The 17,128-nt window shown below is 41.7% G+C and overlaps 1 protein-coding gene across 2 annotated transcripts in view; it reads right to left on the reverse strand.

Moving 5' to 3' along the window:
• Window positions 1–17,128, reverse strand: part of ATR (ATR serine/threonine kinase) — a 152,935-nt gene that overhangs the window by 46,227 nt on the left and 89,580 nt on the right. For both annotated transcript variants that reach the window (XM_033958442.1, XM_033958441.1), the window contains 5 exons: window positions 12,650–12,787; window positions 12,119–12,326; window positions 6,507–6,685; window positions 2,980–3,144; window positions 1,570–1,661 (listed from right to left, as the gene is read on the reverse strand). In XM_033958442.1, coding sequence (XP_033814333.1) covers window positions 1,570–1,661; window positions 2,980–3,144; window positions 6,507–6,685; window positions 12,119–12,326; window positions 12,650–12,787 — 782 coding nt within the window. The remainder of the gene's footprint in view (window positions 1–1,569; window positions 1,662–2,979; window positions 3,145–6,506; window positions 6,686–12,118; window positions 12,327–12,649; window positions 12,788–17,128) is intronic.

Genomic DNA, 17,128 nt, shown 5'->3' on the forward strand with positions numbered 1-17,128 from the left:
GCTACTCTCGCCGCTTCCCCGATGCTAGAAAAAAAAAAAAAAATGAACAGTCCCAGTTTTTGCCGCTGAGACTCTGCCCTCTCTCACTGTAAAATTAGACTCTACTTAGTCTGTCTTTAAATTTAAAAAATGTGTGTTGTTTTAAAAAACAATTATGTTTTTAGATGTATCTAAATAAAAATAATAACAAAAAATTTATCTTTTTTTATGTCATCTTAGCATATTTTATGCTACAGAACGAATTATTTTTTTTAACATGTATTGTTATGGGAAAACGCGTTTCACATAACGAACTTTTCGCATAACAAACTTGCTCCTGGAACCAATTAAGTTCGTTGTGTGAGGCACCACTGTATAGGATAAAGAGAGATCAATTGTAAACTCACAAAAATACTTCTCGTTAAATTTTCATATTCTCAATTGAAAACAGTGATGAAGTTTTCTCTTATTAAGCTTATCTCTAACAATACACATTAGAAAGATTTGTTCAAAGAGGAGAGGCCTCAGATCCCCGTGCGTTGTCAGTAATTAACTCCACAACTGCACTGGACAGGGAACTAACCTCATCGGCACTCTCCCCCTCCTGCCTAATTCTTAGAATGATGTCAAACTTCTCAGAAAAAAAACTTATAAAGAACTTAGCTTTGATTAGGCAGGGAGTTCTTGTTGTATCACGTTATGAGTTTATGCTTCTGTTTTCTTTGCTTTGTTGGTCCTTTCCTGGTAGGAAAGGACCAACAAAGCAAAGAAAACAGAAACATAAACTAGTGCCTAGCAAGTAGAGAACAAGAAAGACAAGTAATTTTCCTATAAAATCAGCCATTGTTGATCTAAAGTTAAAAGCAAAATCATAAAATATAAAACTAAAACCCAACAATATAAACAACAATATCCCGGTAAACCAGCACTTATCTTTTAAAAGTATCCAACTATTAGTCTCTTCACCAGTCGCTTCACAAAGGCCATTAGGCGCTAGCACATTTAAATGGTCCGACTCTTTGCCGCGATAGAAGGCAGAGCAAGCACCCCTGCACAGCTTGCCGCTCAAAACGCAAATGGCAGATGGAAGTCCAAAGGGCCCAGCTCGCACCTCCAGTGCACATGCCTCCAGCTCTCAGCTGCGCCTGGCTCGCGCTCCCGCCTATCCTCATTTAAGCGACAGCCGACGCTGCACCCTCCCTCTTGCTCCAAAACCCGCCCGGACTCCACCTTCTGTCCGCGCCTTCTTGACTGACCCTCCCCCCTCATCCCCTAAAGCAGGAGCAGCAGTGGTCGGCCAACAAGAGGCAGCGCTACCGCTCCTGCTTTAGGAGATGGGGGGAGGAGGGTTGGTCATCGAATCGGCCAGGCCGATTTTTTTACAAAATGAATCGATTCACCCGATTCGAATCGGTGAATCTATTCGAATCGGAAATCGGGCAGCACTAGTCCAAAGCATCCCACTGTATTAAGAGATGGTTTTACGGCAGTAAGACTGCTTCAGATATCAGCTTCCACTTATGTAAAGTATATCTTCAGTTTATTTATACGCACTATCTGTAGATGTTTTTGAATTTCAGTAAATGGTACCTGTTTGCAAGTGCTCCATTGACCTGTGTGATGACAGTAGACAACTGACCAAGTCCCAGCATTGATTCCACCACACCATAATAATGAAGGATCTGCAGGTCAGAAAAGTATTAAGTTGTCTTATTTTAACATTCACTTAAATAACACCTTAGCAAGCATAATGAAAGGCAATGACTTCTATCTCATTCCCCAAAATAGGGAAGCATTAGTGGCAGTACTGAACTAGTATGTTTGCAACTCTATGATCAATTTGATATGTAACCACTTGTAATCTCTGTTTAACTAATGTGAACCGCCTAGAACTCTTCAGGGTATGGCGGTATACAAAAATAAAGTTATTATTATTATTATTATATTTTAAAAAAACCAACACCCCAGCTTTCTCTACCAAGTCTGACTTCTGCTTTTATCAGACAGCTTCATTACACTGTATAAGTGCAAGGTATGCAATCATTTTGCTACCTATAACATTGTAGCCAATTCTCCTCTACTTCTTCTACAGGCCAACTGCATGATAGACAATGTGTGAATGTAGCAGAAATGTAAATCTATACATTTTCCCTCCTACAGCCGAATTCTGCCTCCCAGAAGGCTTAATTTTTCATCAATTTTCCCAAAAATAAGAATGGCCAATTTTTCATGTCATGGGTCTGTAACAGGGATGTCAAAGTCCCTCTTCGAGGGCCGCAATCCAGTTGGGTTTTCAGGATTTCCCCAATGAATATGCATGAGATCTATTAGCATACAATGAAAGCAGTGCATGCAAATAGATCTCATATATATTCAATGGGGAAATCCTGAAAACCTGACTGGATTGCGGCCCTCGAGGAGGGACTTTGACACCCCTGGTCTATAAGCAACCTGTATTTGAACTTCTGTAACCTTTTTTTTTTTTTTTACAATAAAGGATGAGGTTTGGACTGTTGCATTACAAGTCATTTGCTCTAACAGAATTCATTAAAACCTCATTTTGTTTTTGTTGATTATAGTCACCTTTTCCCAAAGTTGCTCACATATGCCCATGTTGTGAAAGGATTATTTTCTAAAAGACCACAAGCCAATCGGGTTTTTGGGATAGCCCTAATGAATATGCATAAGAGATATTTGCATATAATGGAGAAGACAGGCTTGTAAATCTGCTCCATGCATATTCATTAGGGCTGTCCTGAAAACCTGACTGGCAGGTGATCCTCCAGGACAGGGTTGGGAACTACTGATCTAGGCACAAACTTTCCTGGTTAGGTGCTAGATTCCTTTGAAAACTGTATTCACCAATCCTTGTTTACACGGTATGTGAAGTATAGATCTTCTCAAAAATGATTAATCTGAATGAAAAAGCACAGATTTTCTCCCACAAAAACCATAGTTTTTTATCAGAGTAGAAAAACACAGGAGTCTACCCTGTTGTACCTGGTCCGATTCCAGCTGAATAGCCCTGTCATAGCATGCTGTGGCATCTCTCAGCAATCCGATGCTTTCATGTTCCAGGATCTGCTCTTTTAGAGATGGCTCTGCTTTCCGAATGGCACTCACTCCAGCCACTCCATCAGGTTCATGCATAGCAGCATACAATTTCTTTACACAAATATAAAGATGCAAATATGGATTCAGTGAAAATAAAAAATAGAACAGGATGACTTCTTCCAAATATTTTTCCTTGCATTAGAAAATAAAAACCAGTGAGACCAATATTCAAAAGTGATTTAACTGGACAGGAGAGACTCCGGCCCCGTTAATCACTTGTGTGAGGTTATCCGCTGATATTCAGTGGCACTTAACCAATTGGTGCCATTGAATATCAGCACTAACCGCTAAAGCCATAGTCGGCGATTCTGTGGGCGGTCCCAAAGCAGAGTCAGCACTTAATTGCCTAAGTTAATTGGACTGCATAACACAGTTCTATCTTTATCTGGTTTCACTTAGGCAATTAAGTCCTGAATATCACACATAACTGTATAAAAAATAGTGGACTGCCCAAACCTAGAAAGTCAATGCCAGTGCCTGGACACAGCCCAGCATGGAGCATCTGGGCATAATACCAGTGGCAACCAAAAAAACATGCTGAGCAACACTGGCTGAATATCTACCGAATAAAATCACTACTCAATCCAAATGGAAGGGATCCGAAAAGAGACTTTAGAAGCTAAATCTGACTTAATAATAATTTATTTTTGTATACCACTATACCAAAAAAAGGTTCAAAGCGGTTTACAACAAGATAAAAATTGAAATGACATAATAAAAACAATCAATTAAAATTAAAATACATCAATTAAGAATCAATTAAAATTGAAATACAACAGTTAAGAACAAAAGTGAATTAAACAGTTGTAGTACTAGGATATAGACATGTCGAACAGACGGGTCTTTAATGTTTTCCTAAAATCAAAATAGGAAGTGGCCTCTAATATAGGTTTTCCTAGCCACATATTCAGTTTGGCGGCCTGGAAGGAAAAGATTCTGTCAAAAAACTTCTTATATTTGCAGGATTTTAAAGGGGGATAGTTGAATAGATTTATTCTACATGTATTCTTGTTAAGATAATTCAAAGAGAAGTGGGAAGCAAGATAGTCTGGTAACATCCCAAAAACTGCTTTGGAACAAATACAGGAAAACTTAAACAGAACTCTGGACTCTACTGGCAACCAATGAAGTTTTTGATAGAAAGGGGTAATATGCTTCCATTTTTTTAGTCCAAAAATAAGGCGAACAGCAGTGCTCTGGATCAGTCTAAGTTTTTTGAGTGTTTTTTTATAAGCACCTAGGAAAACTTGTACCACTCCAATAAATAAATACTGCAGCAATAGCAAATACTATAAGCAAGTTGTCCTGAATGGTTGACAGCCAGGCAGCACTATGTGTACATGGGTTAGAATCTAAGTGAAGCCTAATAATAAAAACACAGAAGATGTGTAGTAATGAGGACCATTTAGGCTGCTTAGGGTGCTGTCTGAGGTCTTAATCTATAATCTTCTCCCTCACTCCCATACCAATAAGGTAAAATGTGGTCTTACTTGGATTTTCCTTTTTCTTTTTTTTTAGTGTTACCAGATCAGTCCAGATGTAGGGGTTTTGTCTCCCTGCTAGCAGACAGAGATAGAAAAACTTTTTTGTGCCCTTCCCTATAGAGGCACTGTGCAACCTGCAATTCTTCAGTATTTCTGTAACAAAGCAAATGTACACTTGCCCCAGTTTATCCAGACAGTAGGAGGGTCCCGCAGCCTCCAGTAGAACCATGCTCCCACACTCAAGAGAGAAACCCAAAGAAACTCTATACTATGTAATCAGTTTAAGCAATTATGGCTGCCACTTAGAATCAATTAAAACTCCAACTACAGAGCATAATATAGCACAAGTGGGACTCTGGAATGGTCAGGTAGGACTTTAGAAGACAAAATTAGCACTCAAGACCACCTTTTTCCTTCCTTATTGTCCTTCAGACCTGTCCAGATGCATATGACATAACAAAGCATATTAGAAAAAAAAAAAAGAACTGTACAAAATCAATATAAAGAAAAATATCAAAATTGTTCTCTATAAGCAGACAGACACTTGCACCCGTCACAAGAGCATACAAAACAAAGTATATTTCAGAAGAATGGAGAAAAAGTCCTCCGTGGAAAAGAACTCTTTGCCTGGCCAAGTAGACTCATGGAGGCTACATGTAAATCATTGGTCAAGAAACTCCATTCTAATGTATGAGAAAAATTTATGGATAAGTGGCTTTTCAATGAAAATTATAACATATTTTAGTGAGAGTGTCACTGCTCTGTATATAACATGACTGCAGTGACAATATAACTATAAGCTTGTAAAAAGTGGAGGAGTGTGTGGCGCAGTGGTTTGAGCTACAGCCTCAGCACCCTGGGGTTGTGGGTTCAAACCCTGTGCTGCTCCTTGTGATCCTGGGCAAGTCACTCAGACCTCCATATCCCCAGGTACATTAGATAGATTGTGAGCCCACCGGGACATATAGGAAAAATGCTTGAGTACTTGATTGTAAAAACCGCTTAGATAACCTTGATAGGCGGTATATAAAATCCTAATAACCTTGAAACTTTATCTGTCCATACTTCTGTATGAGAATAATTCAGTGTGCAAAGCACAAAATGAAATGGAAGTCTAGACAGACTGATTGATTTATTTTTCTATACCGTTCTCCCAGGTGAGCTCAGAATGGTTTACATGAAGTTATTCAGGTACTCAAGCATTTTCTCCTGAGTGTTTAATGACTTTTTAGAATTATAGTGAAGGACTGCACAACACAGTTATAGGCACACTCTGGAATTATCAGTTTTCATCTGCTGGTAGGAGCTCATGGCCTATCAGTCTGGGCTGGCCTGGAGGGGTGATAAGAAAATAAAAATTACAATACTGAGGCACTCAGGGATTTTAAAAAACACGGGCCTTCAGAGTCACCTGGAAAACCTTTGGGTGCCAGCCCCCTCCCCTTTTGTTCCCTGCAAGCTATCTTGTGTGGGTAAAGAAGAACTAAAAGACTGGACTGCATTAGGAAGAAGATTATAATTTTTTTCCACTGCACTTTACTCCAAAATCACCCCTTCCTTTCTTTTTTCCTGCAGGTCAAAAGGGGAAGAAAGAAGTTCCATTAGGAAACTGTGACTCTTCTCTTTTTTGCTCCAGCCTCAATCCTAGACCCGTCACCATTCCATGCACATCGCTTGGGAAGAAAATGACTGTAGCGGCAAGGAGAAGATTGCTCTCTACTAAATGTGATCACTGCATGAGCCTGTGCCTAGCAAGGGGAGAGTATTGGGGTCAAGCTTAAAGGCAGAAGAGATCAGTTGCGGAGCCATCTCTAGAGAGAGAGAAATTGAGAGAACAGTGGGAGAGGGAAGAAAACGTTGACACACATCCTCACACCAAATCTCAGGGTGATCATGACTTAAAGGTTCCCAGGTAAGGTTATTACATACCTGTAGGAAACCAAGGTGTTCTTGGATAGTTTGTTTTTTTTCAATGATGAAGGACTCAAAGTGCATGACAGCTCTTGTATATGCTTTTGAACGGAAAGAAGCTGCTGCTAACATGTCCTGAGGTATGAGGTCCAGAAACTGAGTCACATTCTGATATTCTTCATGACCTTCACTTGCCACTGTAGGAAAATGTAATTTCAATAAATTAAAATGGGACTGGCTGGCATGGTAGACTCAAATCTGAGTATCCTCTGCCTCAAAGCAGACAGAGCTCTACAGTGTACTGAAACTCAAGGGAAGCCAGCTATTACCACTGTGGGTGCCCTTACCAGCCACAAGGTGACAGAAATGGAAGGTTTTCAGGAGACCAGTCCTCAAGTGATCTAAAGGTTATCAGAGACAAGTTGCTAGACTTGACTCACCCTGGTTTGACTCGGCACAGCTTAACTTGGGAGACACCAGAACCTTTTACTGCCTGTAAACATAAGAATGCCAACAGAAATGGAAAAAAGAATGCAAGCTGCAGATAGCATTTGCTTAAAGACGCTTTCTCATAGGCCTCTTAGCACAAATGCTATTGTAAGTTCTTTTCTGAAATGGACTACTGAGATTCCTTCCTGGGGAAATTAAGGAACCATATTCATCTGAAAAACTAACATCTTTAAACATTTAGGAAGAAAGTTATCAGTGTGGGCTACCAATAAGGTTAATTTAGCACAGGTCCCATTTTATGCAATAAGACCTAGTTACTAATTACTCTCAGATTAAAAGTAAAATAACTTCGGTTAACCATGGCCCATGCTGATAACTTCCCTCCTTATTAGCCTAATAAAATACTGCTGCCTTATCATTTTTACTTTAGTAAACAAGATCATTCCAACTTTCCACAGGTGGGGGAAGAAGGAGAGAAATGGGTTAATGTTCAAAATGCCAGTTTCAAAGTAACTTACTGTAACAGGTGTTATCTGGAGAAAGCAAGCAGATATTCTCACATGTGGGTGACGTCATCCACGGAGCCCGGTACAGATAGTATGAAAAGTGATTGTCACTTAAAGTTTTAAGAAACTTCTCGACTGCCTTCCCGCACCTGAGTTCCGTTAGCAAGCTAAGAAGCCAACCAGGGGAGGTGGGAGGGTTGTGAGACTATCTGCCTGCTGTCTCCAGATAACACCTCCTATGGTAAGTAACTGTGCTTTATCCTAGGACAAGCAGGCAGCATATTCTCACATATGGGACTCCCTAGCTTATTATTGAGCAGGGGGCGTCAAACTCAATCACATAAGGGGCTGAAATCTAAAACATAGACTAAGTTGCAGGCCAAATTTTTTATTAAGATATTTAGGGGTCCTTTTATTAAGGTACGCTAACTGTTTTAGCGCACGCTAAATGCACACCTTAATAAAAGAACCCCTTAGTCATAGTAGAAGTATAAGGGTTACCACCTCTCCAAACCCACACCGGCTCTGTGATGTAAGCAAAATAAATAAAAAAAGACTTTTCCTCTCTCTTTTAGGTCCTAGTTCACGCTTGCTGTCTAACACCAGCTCAATGGCTGTCAGAATGGCTATAGTTTGGATTCCTGGTGCTAAAGGAAAGCCATTGCTTTTTAAGAGGATATCTTATTTTTTGGCTTGAATAAAAGGTATCAAAGATGGTCCCATAAGCACAATGGTTTGTGTCAGCTAGGAGCACAGATGTAACTATCTTGACTTCTTTGCATATTTAAGTTATTCATGCTGGGATAGCTTGTTTTCACTAAGAGCTCTGGGTGCAATGTGAAGCAGCAGCGCTAGACAAATGCCAGGGGGGGAAAACGCAGGGTTCAGGATCGAGTCTTCTTCAAGAAACTGACAAGACAAAACCCTTGGCACCGAGCCGAATCCTGCCCCTCCCCGGGACTGACAGCTCAGTAAGTTTCTCTCGTTTCAACCCCCTCTCCCTCCTCTCTTGTGTGTGCATGTCTTTAAGCTCAGGCTGGGCTGGCATGAGATAATCGCGGCGCTGGGGTAGAGAATGCCCAGCAAAAGCTCTAGAGTCGGCTTCCGCAGCGCGTTCTCTCTGCCGTGGTCCCACCCCTCCTCTGATGTACAGGACCATGGCAGATTGAACATGCTGCTGAGGCTATGGCAGCCTGCAAGGATCGCTAAGGCTGACCAGCGATCCTCTGCAGGCTGCTGATGCGGTGCTTGTACCGGCAGGCCAGCTTAAGAGGAAGGTTCTGATGCAACGCTTATACCGGCAGGCCAGCTTAAGTGGAAAGTTGAAATTGTATGGCGGGCCAAATTTTACTACACCGCAGGCCTGAGTTTGACATATCTGCTATAGAAGGATGGAGGGAGAGTTGGCCATTAAGAAAATTAATTTTTTTAAACTGCTTGGTCGAAGCGCCCGTCTCATCTGGAATATGATTCCAGACAGTAGTGAGACGTGAGCGTGTGATCTGAGGACCAAGTAGCTGCTTTGCAGATTTCATCAATGGGAGTGGAACGCAAGAATGCACCTGAAGTTGCCATAGCTCGGACTTTATTTGCGAGTTCCACGAGAACTGACGGCAGCCATTCAGGGAGTGGTGCAGGGCCAGGCTGGAGCGTGAAAAGCTCGCTTCTGCCTTGTGCGCCGCTGGCCGCAAGATATGATGAGGCAGCCGTCCAGTGAAGGAGGGACTGGAGCACGGAAAGCTCGCTCCTGCCAATACACTGCTGGACCAACATAATTTAAATAGGTACCGGGGAGGGAGGAGCGGTAAAAAATTGTCGGCTGGGACGGATCCCTCCTATCCCAGCCCACCACTAGACCACCAGAAGGGGGGGGGGACAGGACAAGTTGGTGGAACAAGGTGCAAAACCTGGCAGGGCAGTGGGACACGGTGCAGAGCCTGGCAGGGCAGGGAGGGAAGTGGGTTGGGTTCAGAGCCTGCTAGAGAAGGAGGGACAGGGTGCAAAGCCTGGCAAGGAGTGAAGGGGCTGAGTGCAGAGCCTGGTATATATTATTAAATATATTAGTACACAAGGCTAGACAATTGCTGGGTTGCATCCAAAGAAGTTTTGTCAGCCGAAAGCCTGAAGTGGTAATGTCGCTGTACGGGTCCATGGTGAACCCTCATCTGGAGTATTGTGTTCAATTTTGGAGGCCACATTATCAAAAGGATGTGCTGAGAATAGAGTCAGTTCAGCGAATGGCCACTAGGATGGTCTCAGGACTCAAGGATCTCCCATATGAAGAACGTCTAGGTAAGTTGAAGCTATACTCTCTCGAGGAACGCAGAGAGAGGGGAGACATGATAGAGACGTTCAAATATGTTACTGGCCGTATTGAGGTGGAAGACGACATCTTTTTCCTTACAGGACCTAAGGCGACAAGAGGGCATCCGTTAAAAATCAAGGGTGGGAGATTTCATGGTGACATTAGGAAGTATTTCTTCACCAAAAGGGTGGTTGATTGTTGGAATGATCTTCCACTTCAGGTAGTTGAGGCCAGCAACGTTCTCTATTTTAAGAAAAAATGGGATAAACATGTGGGTTCACTTTGAGGAAGTGTTTAGGGGAAGGGTTCTTCGAGTGGGCAGACTTGTTGGGCCGATGGCCCTTTTCTGCCGTCATACTCTATGTTTCTATGTTTAATTTGGTTCAGAGTGGTTTTTTTCTTGGTTTTCCTCCTCTAAACTTAGTTGCGTCTTATAGTCAGATGTGTCTTATAGTGCAAAATATACGGTAATTTAATAGCATATCCCTTAATCTTTGTACTTTTTTTTTTTTTTTTAATTTCTTTATTCTTTTTCAAACATAGAAACATAGAAATAGACGGCAGATAAGGGCCCACGGCCCATCTAGTCTGCCCACCTTAATGTCCCTCCCCTACCTTTGCCCTGTAAATAGATCCCATGTGCCGATCCCATTTGGCCTTAAAATCAGGCACGCTGCTGGCCTCAATCACCTGTAGTGGAAGACTATTCCAGCGATCAACCACTCTTTCAGTGAAAAAGAATTTCCTGGTGTCACCTCGTAGTTTCCCGCCCCTGATTTTCAACGGATGCCCTCTTGTTGTCGTGGGACCCTTGAAAAAGAAGATATCTTCCTCCGCCTCGATGCGGCCCGTAAGATACTTGAACGTCTCGATCATGTCACCCCTCTCTCTGCGCTCCTCGAGCGAGTATAGCTGTAATTTGTCAAGCCGTTTTTCGTATGATAGATCCTTGAGTCCCGAGACCATCCGGGTGGCCATTCTTTGCACCGACTCCAGTCTCAGCACATCCTTGCGATAATGCGGCCTCCAGAATTGCACACAGTATTCCAGGTGGGGCCTCACCATGGATCTATACAATGGCATAATGACTTCCGCCTTACGACTGATGAAACCCCTTCGTATGCAGCCCATGATTTGTCTTGCCTTGGACGAAGCCTGCTCCACTTGATTGGCAGACTTCATGTCCTCACTGACGATTACCCCCAAGTCTCGTTCTGCTACCGTTTTTGCTAGGATCTCGCCATTAAGGGTATAAGACTTGCATGGATTCTGGCTTCCCAGGTGCATAACTTTGCATTTTTTGGCATTGAAGTTGAGTTGCCATGTCCTAGACCATCGCTCCAGTACACCAAACTTACATCAAGTGCACAAAAAGAACAACATGAAATACTATCGTATAATACTTGAACATCATACATTATATTCTTAATATGTAGATTAATTAAAAACACTCCCCCCTCCCATCTTTCTATACAATCATTAAAACTATCATATTCCTTCAAAATTTCAATTTTGCTACATCTTATCTTCCAATCTCCCCACCCCCCTATGTATATTATCAAAGAAAAATGATGCCTATTCACTACAAAAATCAATCATCGGTCTCCATATCTTTAAAAAAATTTTATAACTTCCTTTCTGTATTGCAATTGCTCTTTCCATCTTGTAAATATGACACAGGGAATTCCACCAAAACGTATAATTGAGATTACTATAATTTTTCCAGTTGTTAGTAATATGTTGCATAGCAACACCCGTCATTATCATCAAAAGCTTATTGTTATGTGCTGATAATTGACTTTTTTTCCTCATAGACATACCGAACAGAACAGTATCATATGATATTTCCACATGATTTTCCAATAAGCAATTTATTTGAGACCAAATTGAATTCCAAAAATTCCTAATGCAGGGGCAATAAAAAATTAGATGATCCAATGTCCCCACTTCTAGATTACAGTGCCAGCATCTATTAGATTTAGAGCTATCCAACTTTTGTAAACGAACTGGGGTCCAAAAAGCTCTATGTAATAAAAATGTACTTTTTGAAAGAGTAAACAAACAATTCATGTTTACCCATACTACTCCACTCAGGACTTTGTAGACTTCTAACATAAATCCCCTTCAGCTGTTTTCTCCAAGTGAATAACCCGAACCTCTTAGCTTTTCCACATATAAGAATTATTACTACTATTGCTATATATTTATTTATTAAGAGCTCTCATTACAGAAACACATCTCTTGGGCACTATTTCCAAATGAGTTTTATTAAAGACACAGAGTGGGAACATATTGAAAAAAGCCCACTTTAAATTTTCAAACTGCATAAGTATCCATGTTTGTTAGGTTTAACATCTTACAATACTCACCCTTAAGCTCCTCCTGGTCTCTGCTGGACTTGTTTGTGCTTTTCTCTGACTGAAGAGATTGGAACTTGTGCCTTGCCCAGTGTGTGAGATGGTCAATCATGGAGAAGACAGTCTGTGTGCTTAGCTGGCTGAGATCGGATGCATTATACTGCAGTCTTCGAGTTAATGGGTCATCATGTTTCAGAACTGCCATAATCTCTGCATAAACCTTAACACAAAAATGGCCACCCATTTCATAAACAGAAATCCAAATTCTCACTATATTGAACTTCCTCAACAATATTACTAACAAAGTTCTACAAGTGTTCCAATTTGTAGAACATTTCCTTAGGGGGAAAAACCCCAGTTCAGCCTTTGAAATAAGGTTTTTATAAAAATAAAAACAACTGTCTTATGACAAAAATTAATGGCAATAAAGAGCAGCAGACAATTATTCAACTAGTTTAGAAATCAATCTGACACAAATTTCTACATGTCATATTTTTGGAATGATGCTAATTTGCACTTGATGCTCAAAGCAAATCATCTCACCTCATGTTGAACCTCCTGGTTGCATCCCAACAAGACATAGACCAGAATGTGTGGCAGAAGATACAATGTCACCTTGAAGTCATGTTTCATCATTATACTACAGCAGTTGAAGACTCTGCTAGCAAATTCATGTTTCACCTAGAATGAAATATACTTTTTACTGTGGAACTATGATAATATATAAGTCAAGGTGCACTATTAATTCATGGTTTTAAACTTTAAAACATAGTATCCTTCATTATATAGCACCATACAACTGTAGGAGGCAAAACTTCTAGCTGTACAACATATCTTTCTGTAATTTCTGTGCTGTTTTTATGATATTCAATACTGGTGCATGGATATGGGTCGGCACTGAATATCCAGGATTAAAATCTGCCCACAGTGCTTCTGGAGGAACACCTAGCTAGCTGAGTTCATTTTCCCCCACCTGAATATATAGCCTCCAAGCTGCAAATAACTAATCTTACTGATATTGAGAAAACATTCATTTACTTGAATAACTAGGACAGTCCCTGTGAATTAGTCTATTATTCCTTCCCTATGTTACCCTGTCAGACTGCTCACATCATTTAGCATCCTATTTACTTAGCATTTTCTCCATAAATACGTGAAAGAGAATTTGGGATGGGTCCCAAAGTGACAGGCTGGGTCAAGAACTGGTTGAGTGGAAGGCGAAAGAGGGTAGTGATCAATGGAGATCGCTCTGAGGAAAGGGATGTTATCAGTGGTGTGCCTCAAGGTTCTGTTCTGGGGCCTGTTCTTTTTAACATTTTTATAAACAATATTGTTGAAGGGTTGTCGGGTAAGATTTGCCTCTTTGCAGATGATACCAAAATCTGCAATAGAGTAGACATGCCAGATGGTGTGAACAACATGAAGAAAGAACTGGCGAAGCTTGAAGAATGGTCTGAAATTTGGCAGCTTAAATGTAATGCATTTGTGCTGCAAAAAACAGAGGGAACGGTACAGTTTAGGGGGTGAAGAACTTATGTGCACGACAGAAGAGCGGGACTTTGGTGTGATTGAAGAAATGATGAAGGAAATCAACCATGAATGTAGAACGGGAAATGTAACAATCATGGGAGACTTCAACTATCCAGGGATCAACTGGAACCTAGGAACCTCGAACTGCGGCAGGGAAACGATATTCCTGGAAACAATAGGGGACTGCTTCTTAGAACAAATGGTGGGAGAACCAACAAGGGGTTCCGCAACCTTGGACTTAGTCCTCAATGGCTTAACTGGGAGAACATCAGACGTGGAAGTCCTGGTCCCCCTGGGGACGAGCGATCACAGCATGATCAATTTTAAAATTGGCATTGGGAAGGGAAAAAAAACCAAGACCCAAACCACAGCCTTTAACTTCAAAAAAGGGAATTATGACAAAATGAGAGTCATGGTAAAAAAACGGCTCAAGAATAAGACAGCCGGAATCAAAACGGTCAATCAAGCATGGTCCCTACTAAAAAATACAATCACCGAAGCGCAGAATCTCTACATCCCGCAGATATCCAAAGGAAGGCGAAAAAAGAACAAAGGAGAGCCAGCTTGGCTAACTAAAGGGGTGAAGGATGCGGTAAGGGATAAGAGGAACTCGTTCAAGAAATGGAAACGCGAACGAACAACCGAGGCCTGGATTAGACACAAGGTTGACCAGAAGAAATGTCACAAGGTGGTAAGAGACGCCAAAGCAGCCTATGAGGAAAAGATAGCGCAAGAAGCCAAAAACTTCAAGCCCTTTTTCAGGAATATAAAAGGGAAAAAACCAGCAATAGAGGCAGTTGGCCCTCTTGACGACCAAGGAAGGAAAGGGTGCATTAAAGAAGACAAACAAATTGCAGATAGGCTAAATTCATTCTTTGCCTCCGTCTTTACCAATGAGGACACAACAACATTACCGGAAACAAGAAGGGTATTCATGGGTGACATAGAGGATAGCCTCACCTCAGTGAACGTGGAATTGGACATGATATACTATCAGATTGACAAACTAAAAAGTGACAAATCCCCCGGACCGGATGGAATTCACCCGAGAGTATTAAAGGAGCTAAAGGTAGAAATTGGAGAACTATTACAAACCCTAGCTAACATGTCAATTAGAACCGGGCAAATACCTGATGACTGGAAGATAGCGAATGTCATCCCAATCTTCAAAAAAGGATCGAGAGGAGAACCAGGCAATTATAGACCTGTCAGTCTTACGTCGGTTCCTGGGAAGATGGTTGAAGCACTAATCAAGGATAGCATAGTGCAACACCTGGAGAATCATGACCTGATGAGAGCTAGTCAGCATGGCTTCAGGAAGGGGAAGTCATGTTTGACAAATTTACTTCAATTTTTCGAGAAGGTGAACAAACTAATCGACAACGGAGACTCGGTGGATATAATTTACTTGGACTTCCAGAAAGCATTCGACAAGGTCCCGCACACAAGGCTTATAAGGAAACTACTAAGCCACGGAATTGAAGGGGACGTACTTAGATGGATAGGCAAATGGCTAGAAAATAGACTGCAGAGGGTAAGATAAATAGGAAATTCTCGGACTGGGAGAAGGTGACTAGCGGCGTGCCCCAGGGATCGGTTCTTGGGCCCATCTTATTCAATATCTTCATAAATGACCTTGAAGAGGAAACAACAAGTATTATAATCAAGTTTGCAGATGATACAAAACTATGTCGGGCAGTTGGGTCACAAAAAGAAAGTGAAGATCTCCAGAAGGATCTAAATCAGCTGGAGGAATGGGCAGAAAAGTGGCAAATGAGGTTCAACATAGACAAATGCAAGGTGATGCACCTGGGTAGGAAAAATAAGGAACATGAATATAAAATGTTAGGTGTAACATTGGCCAAATCCGATCAAGAAAGGGACCTGGGGGTACTGATAGACAGGAACTTGAAGCCGTCAGCTCAATGTGCGGCGGCGGCAAAGAAAGCAAACAGAATGTTAGGTATGATAAAGAAGGGGATCACGAGTAGATCGGCGGCCGTTATAATGCCGCTTTACAGAGCAATGGTCAGACCACACTTGGAGTACTGTGTCCAACACTGGTCTCCATACCTAAAAAAGGATATAACCCTGCTGGAAAGGGTGCAGAGGCGAGCCACGAAGCTAGTAAAAGGTATGGAAAATTTGAGCTACAAAGAACGACTCGAAGGACTGGGACTGTTCACCCTCGGGAGGAGGAGACTGCGAGGAGATATGATTGAGACTTATAAAATACTGAATGGATTCGATAAAATTGAGCAAGAAACACCGTTGTTCACATTGTCAAAAGTGACACAGACAAGAGGTCATAGACTGAGGCTGAGGGGCAGCAGGCTCAGGACAAATGTCAGGAAATTCTATTTCACACAGCGAGTGGTGAACGCTTGGAATGCTCTCCCAGAGGAGATGGTGACGGAGACTACCATTCTGGGTTTCAAGCGTGAGTTGGATGCACACCTCCTTGCAAATCACATTGAGGGATATGGGTAATCAGGGTCTCCATCTGGGAGCACCTGGCTTGGCCTCTGCGTGTGCGGGTCGCCAAAATAGATGGACCTAAAGTCTGATCCGGTGAAGGCGTTTATAGTTAGTATTGGGGTTCAAGAAGGGATTGGGCAACTTTCTGAAGAAAAGGGGATAGAAGAGTACGGTTAGAGGACTACTGCACAGGTCCTGGACCTGATGGGCCTCCGTGTGTGCGGACTGCTGGGCATGATGGACCTCTGGTCTGACCCAGCGGAGGCAATGCTTATGTGCTTATGTGATGATCTTAAGGTGGCCAAACAGGTTGAAAAGGTGATGGCGAAAGCTAGAAGGATGCTAGGTTGCATAGGGAGAGGTATGGCCAGTAGGAAAAAAGGAGGTATTGATGCCCCTGTATAAGACTTTGGTGAGACCTCATTTAGAATATTGTGTACAATTCTGGAGGCCGCACCTTCAAAAAGATATAAAAGGATGGAGTTGGTCCAGAGGAAGGCTACTAAAATGGTATGTGGTCTTCATCATATGGCGTATGGGGACAGACTTAAAGATCTCAATCTGTATAGTTTGGAGGAAAGGCAGAAGTGGAGAGATACAATAAGAGATGTTTAAATATCTACATAATGTAAATGTGTATGAGTCGAATCTCTTTCATTTGAAAGGAAACTCTGCAATGAGAGAGCATAGGATGAAGTTAAGAGGTGAAAGGCTCTGGAGTAATCTAAGGAAATACTATTTTACAGAAAGGGTGGTAGATGCATGGAACAGTTTCCCAGAAGAGGTGATAGAGACAGAGACTATGTCTGAATTTAAAAGGGCCTGGGATAGGCACATGGGATCTCTTGGGAGAGAGAAAGAGATAATGGTTACTGGGGATGAGCAGACTAAATGGGCCATTTGGCCTTTATCTGCCATCATGTTTCTATGTTTCATAATAGGCAGGAAGGTACACAGATACCTAGGTTGAGCCATTTTATAAAAGCAATGATTGCGCCTTCTGCCTTAAAAAAA

The sequence above is a fragment of the Geotrypetes seraphini genome, chromosome 9, assembly GCF_902459505.1.
Source record: "Geotrypetes seraphini chromosome 9, aGeoSer1.1, whole genome shotgun sequence".
In the NCBI taxonomy this organism is placed as follows: Eukaryota; Metazoa; Chordata; class Amphibia; order Gymnophiona; family Dermophiidae; genus Geotrypetes; species Geotrypetes seraphini.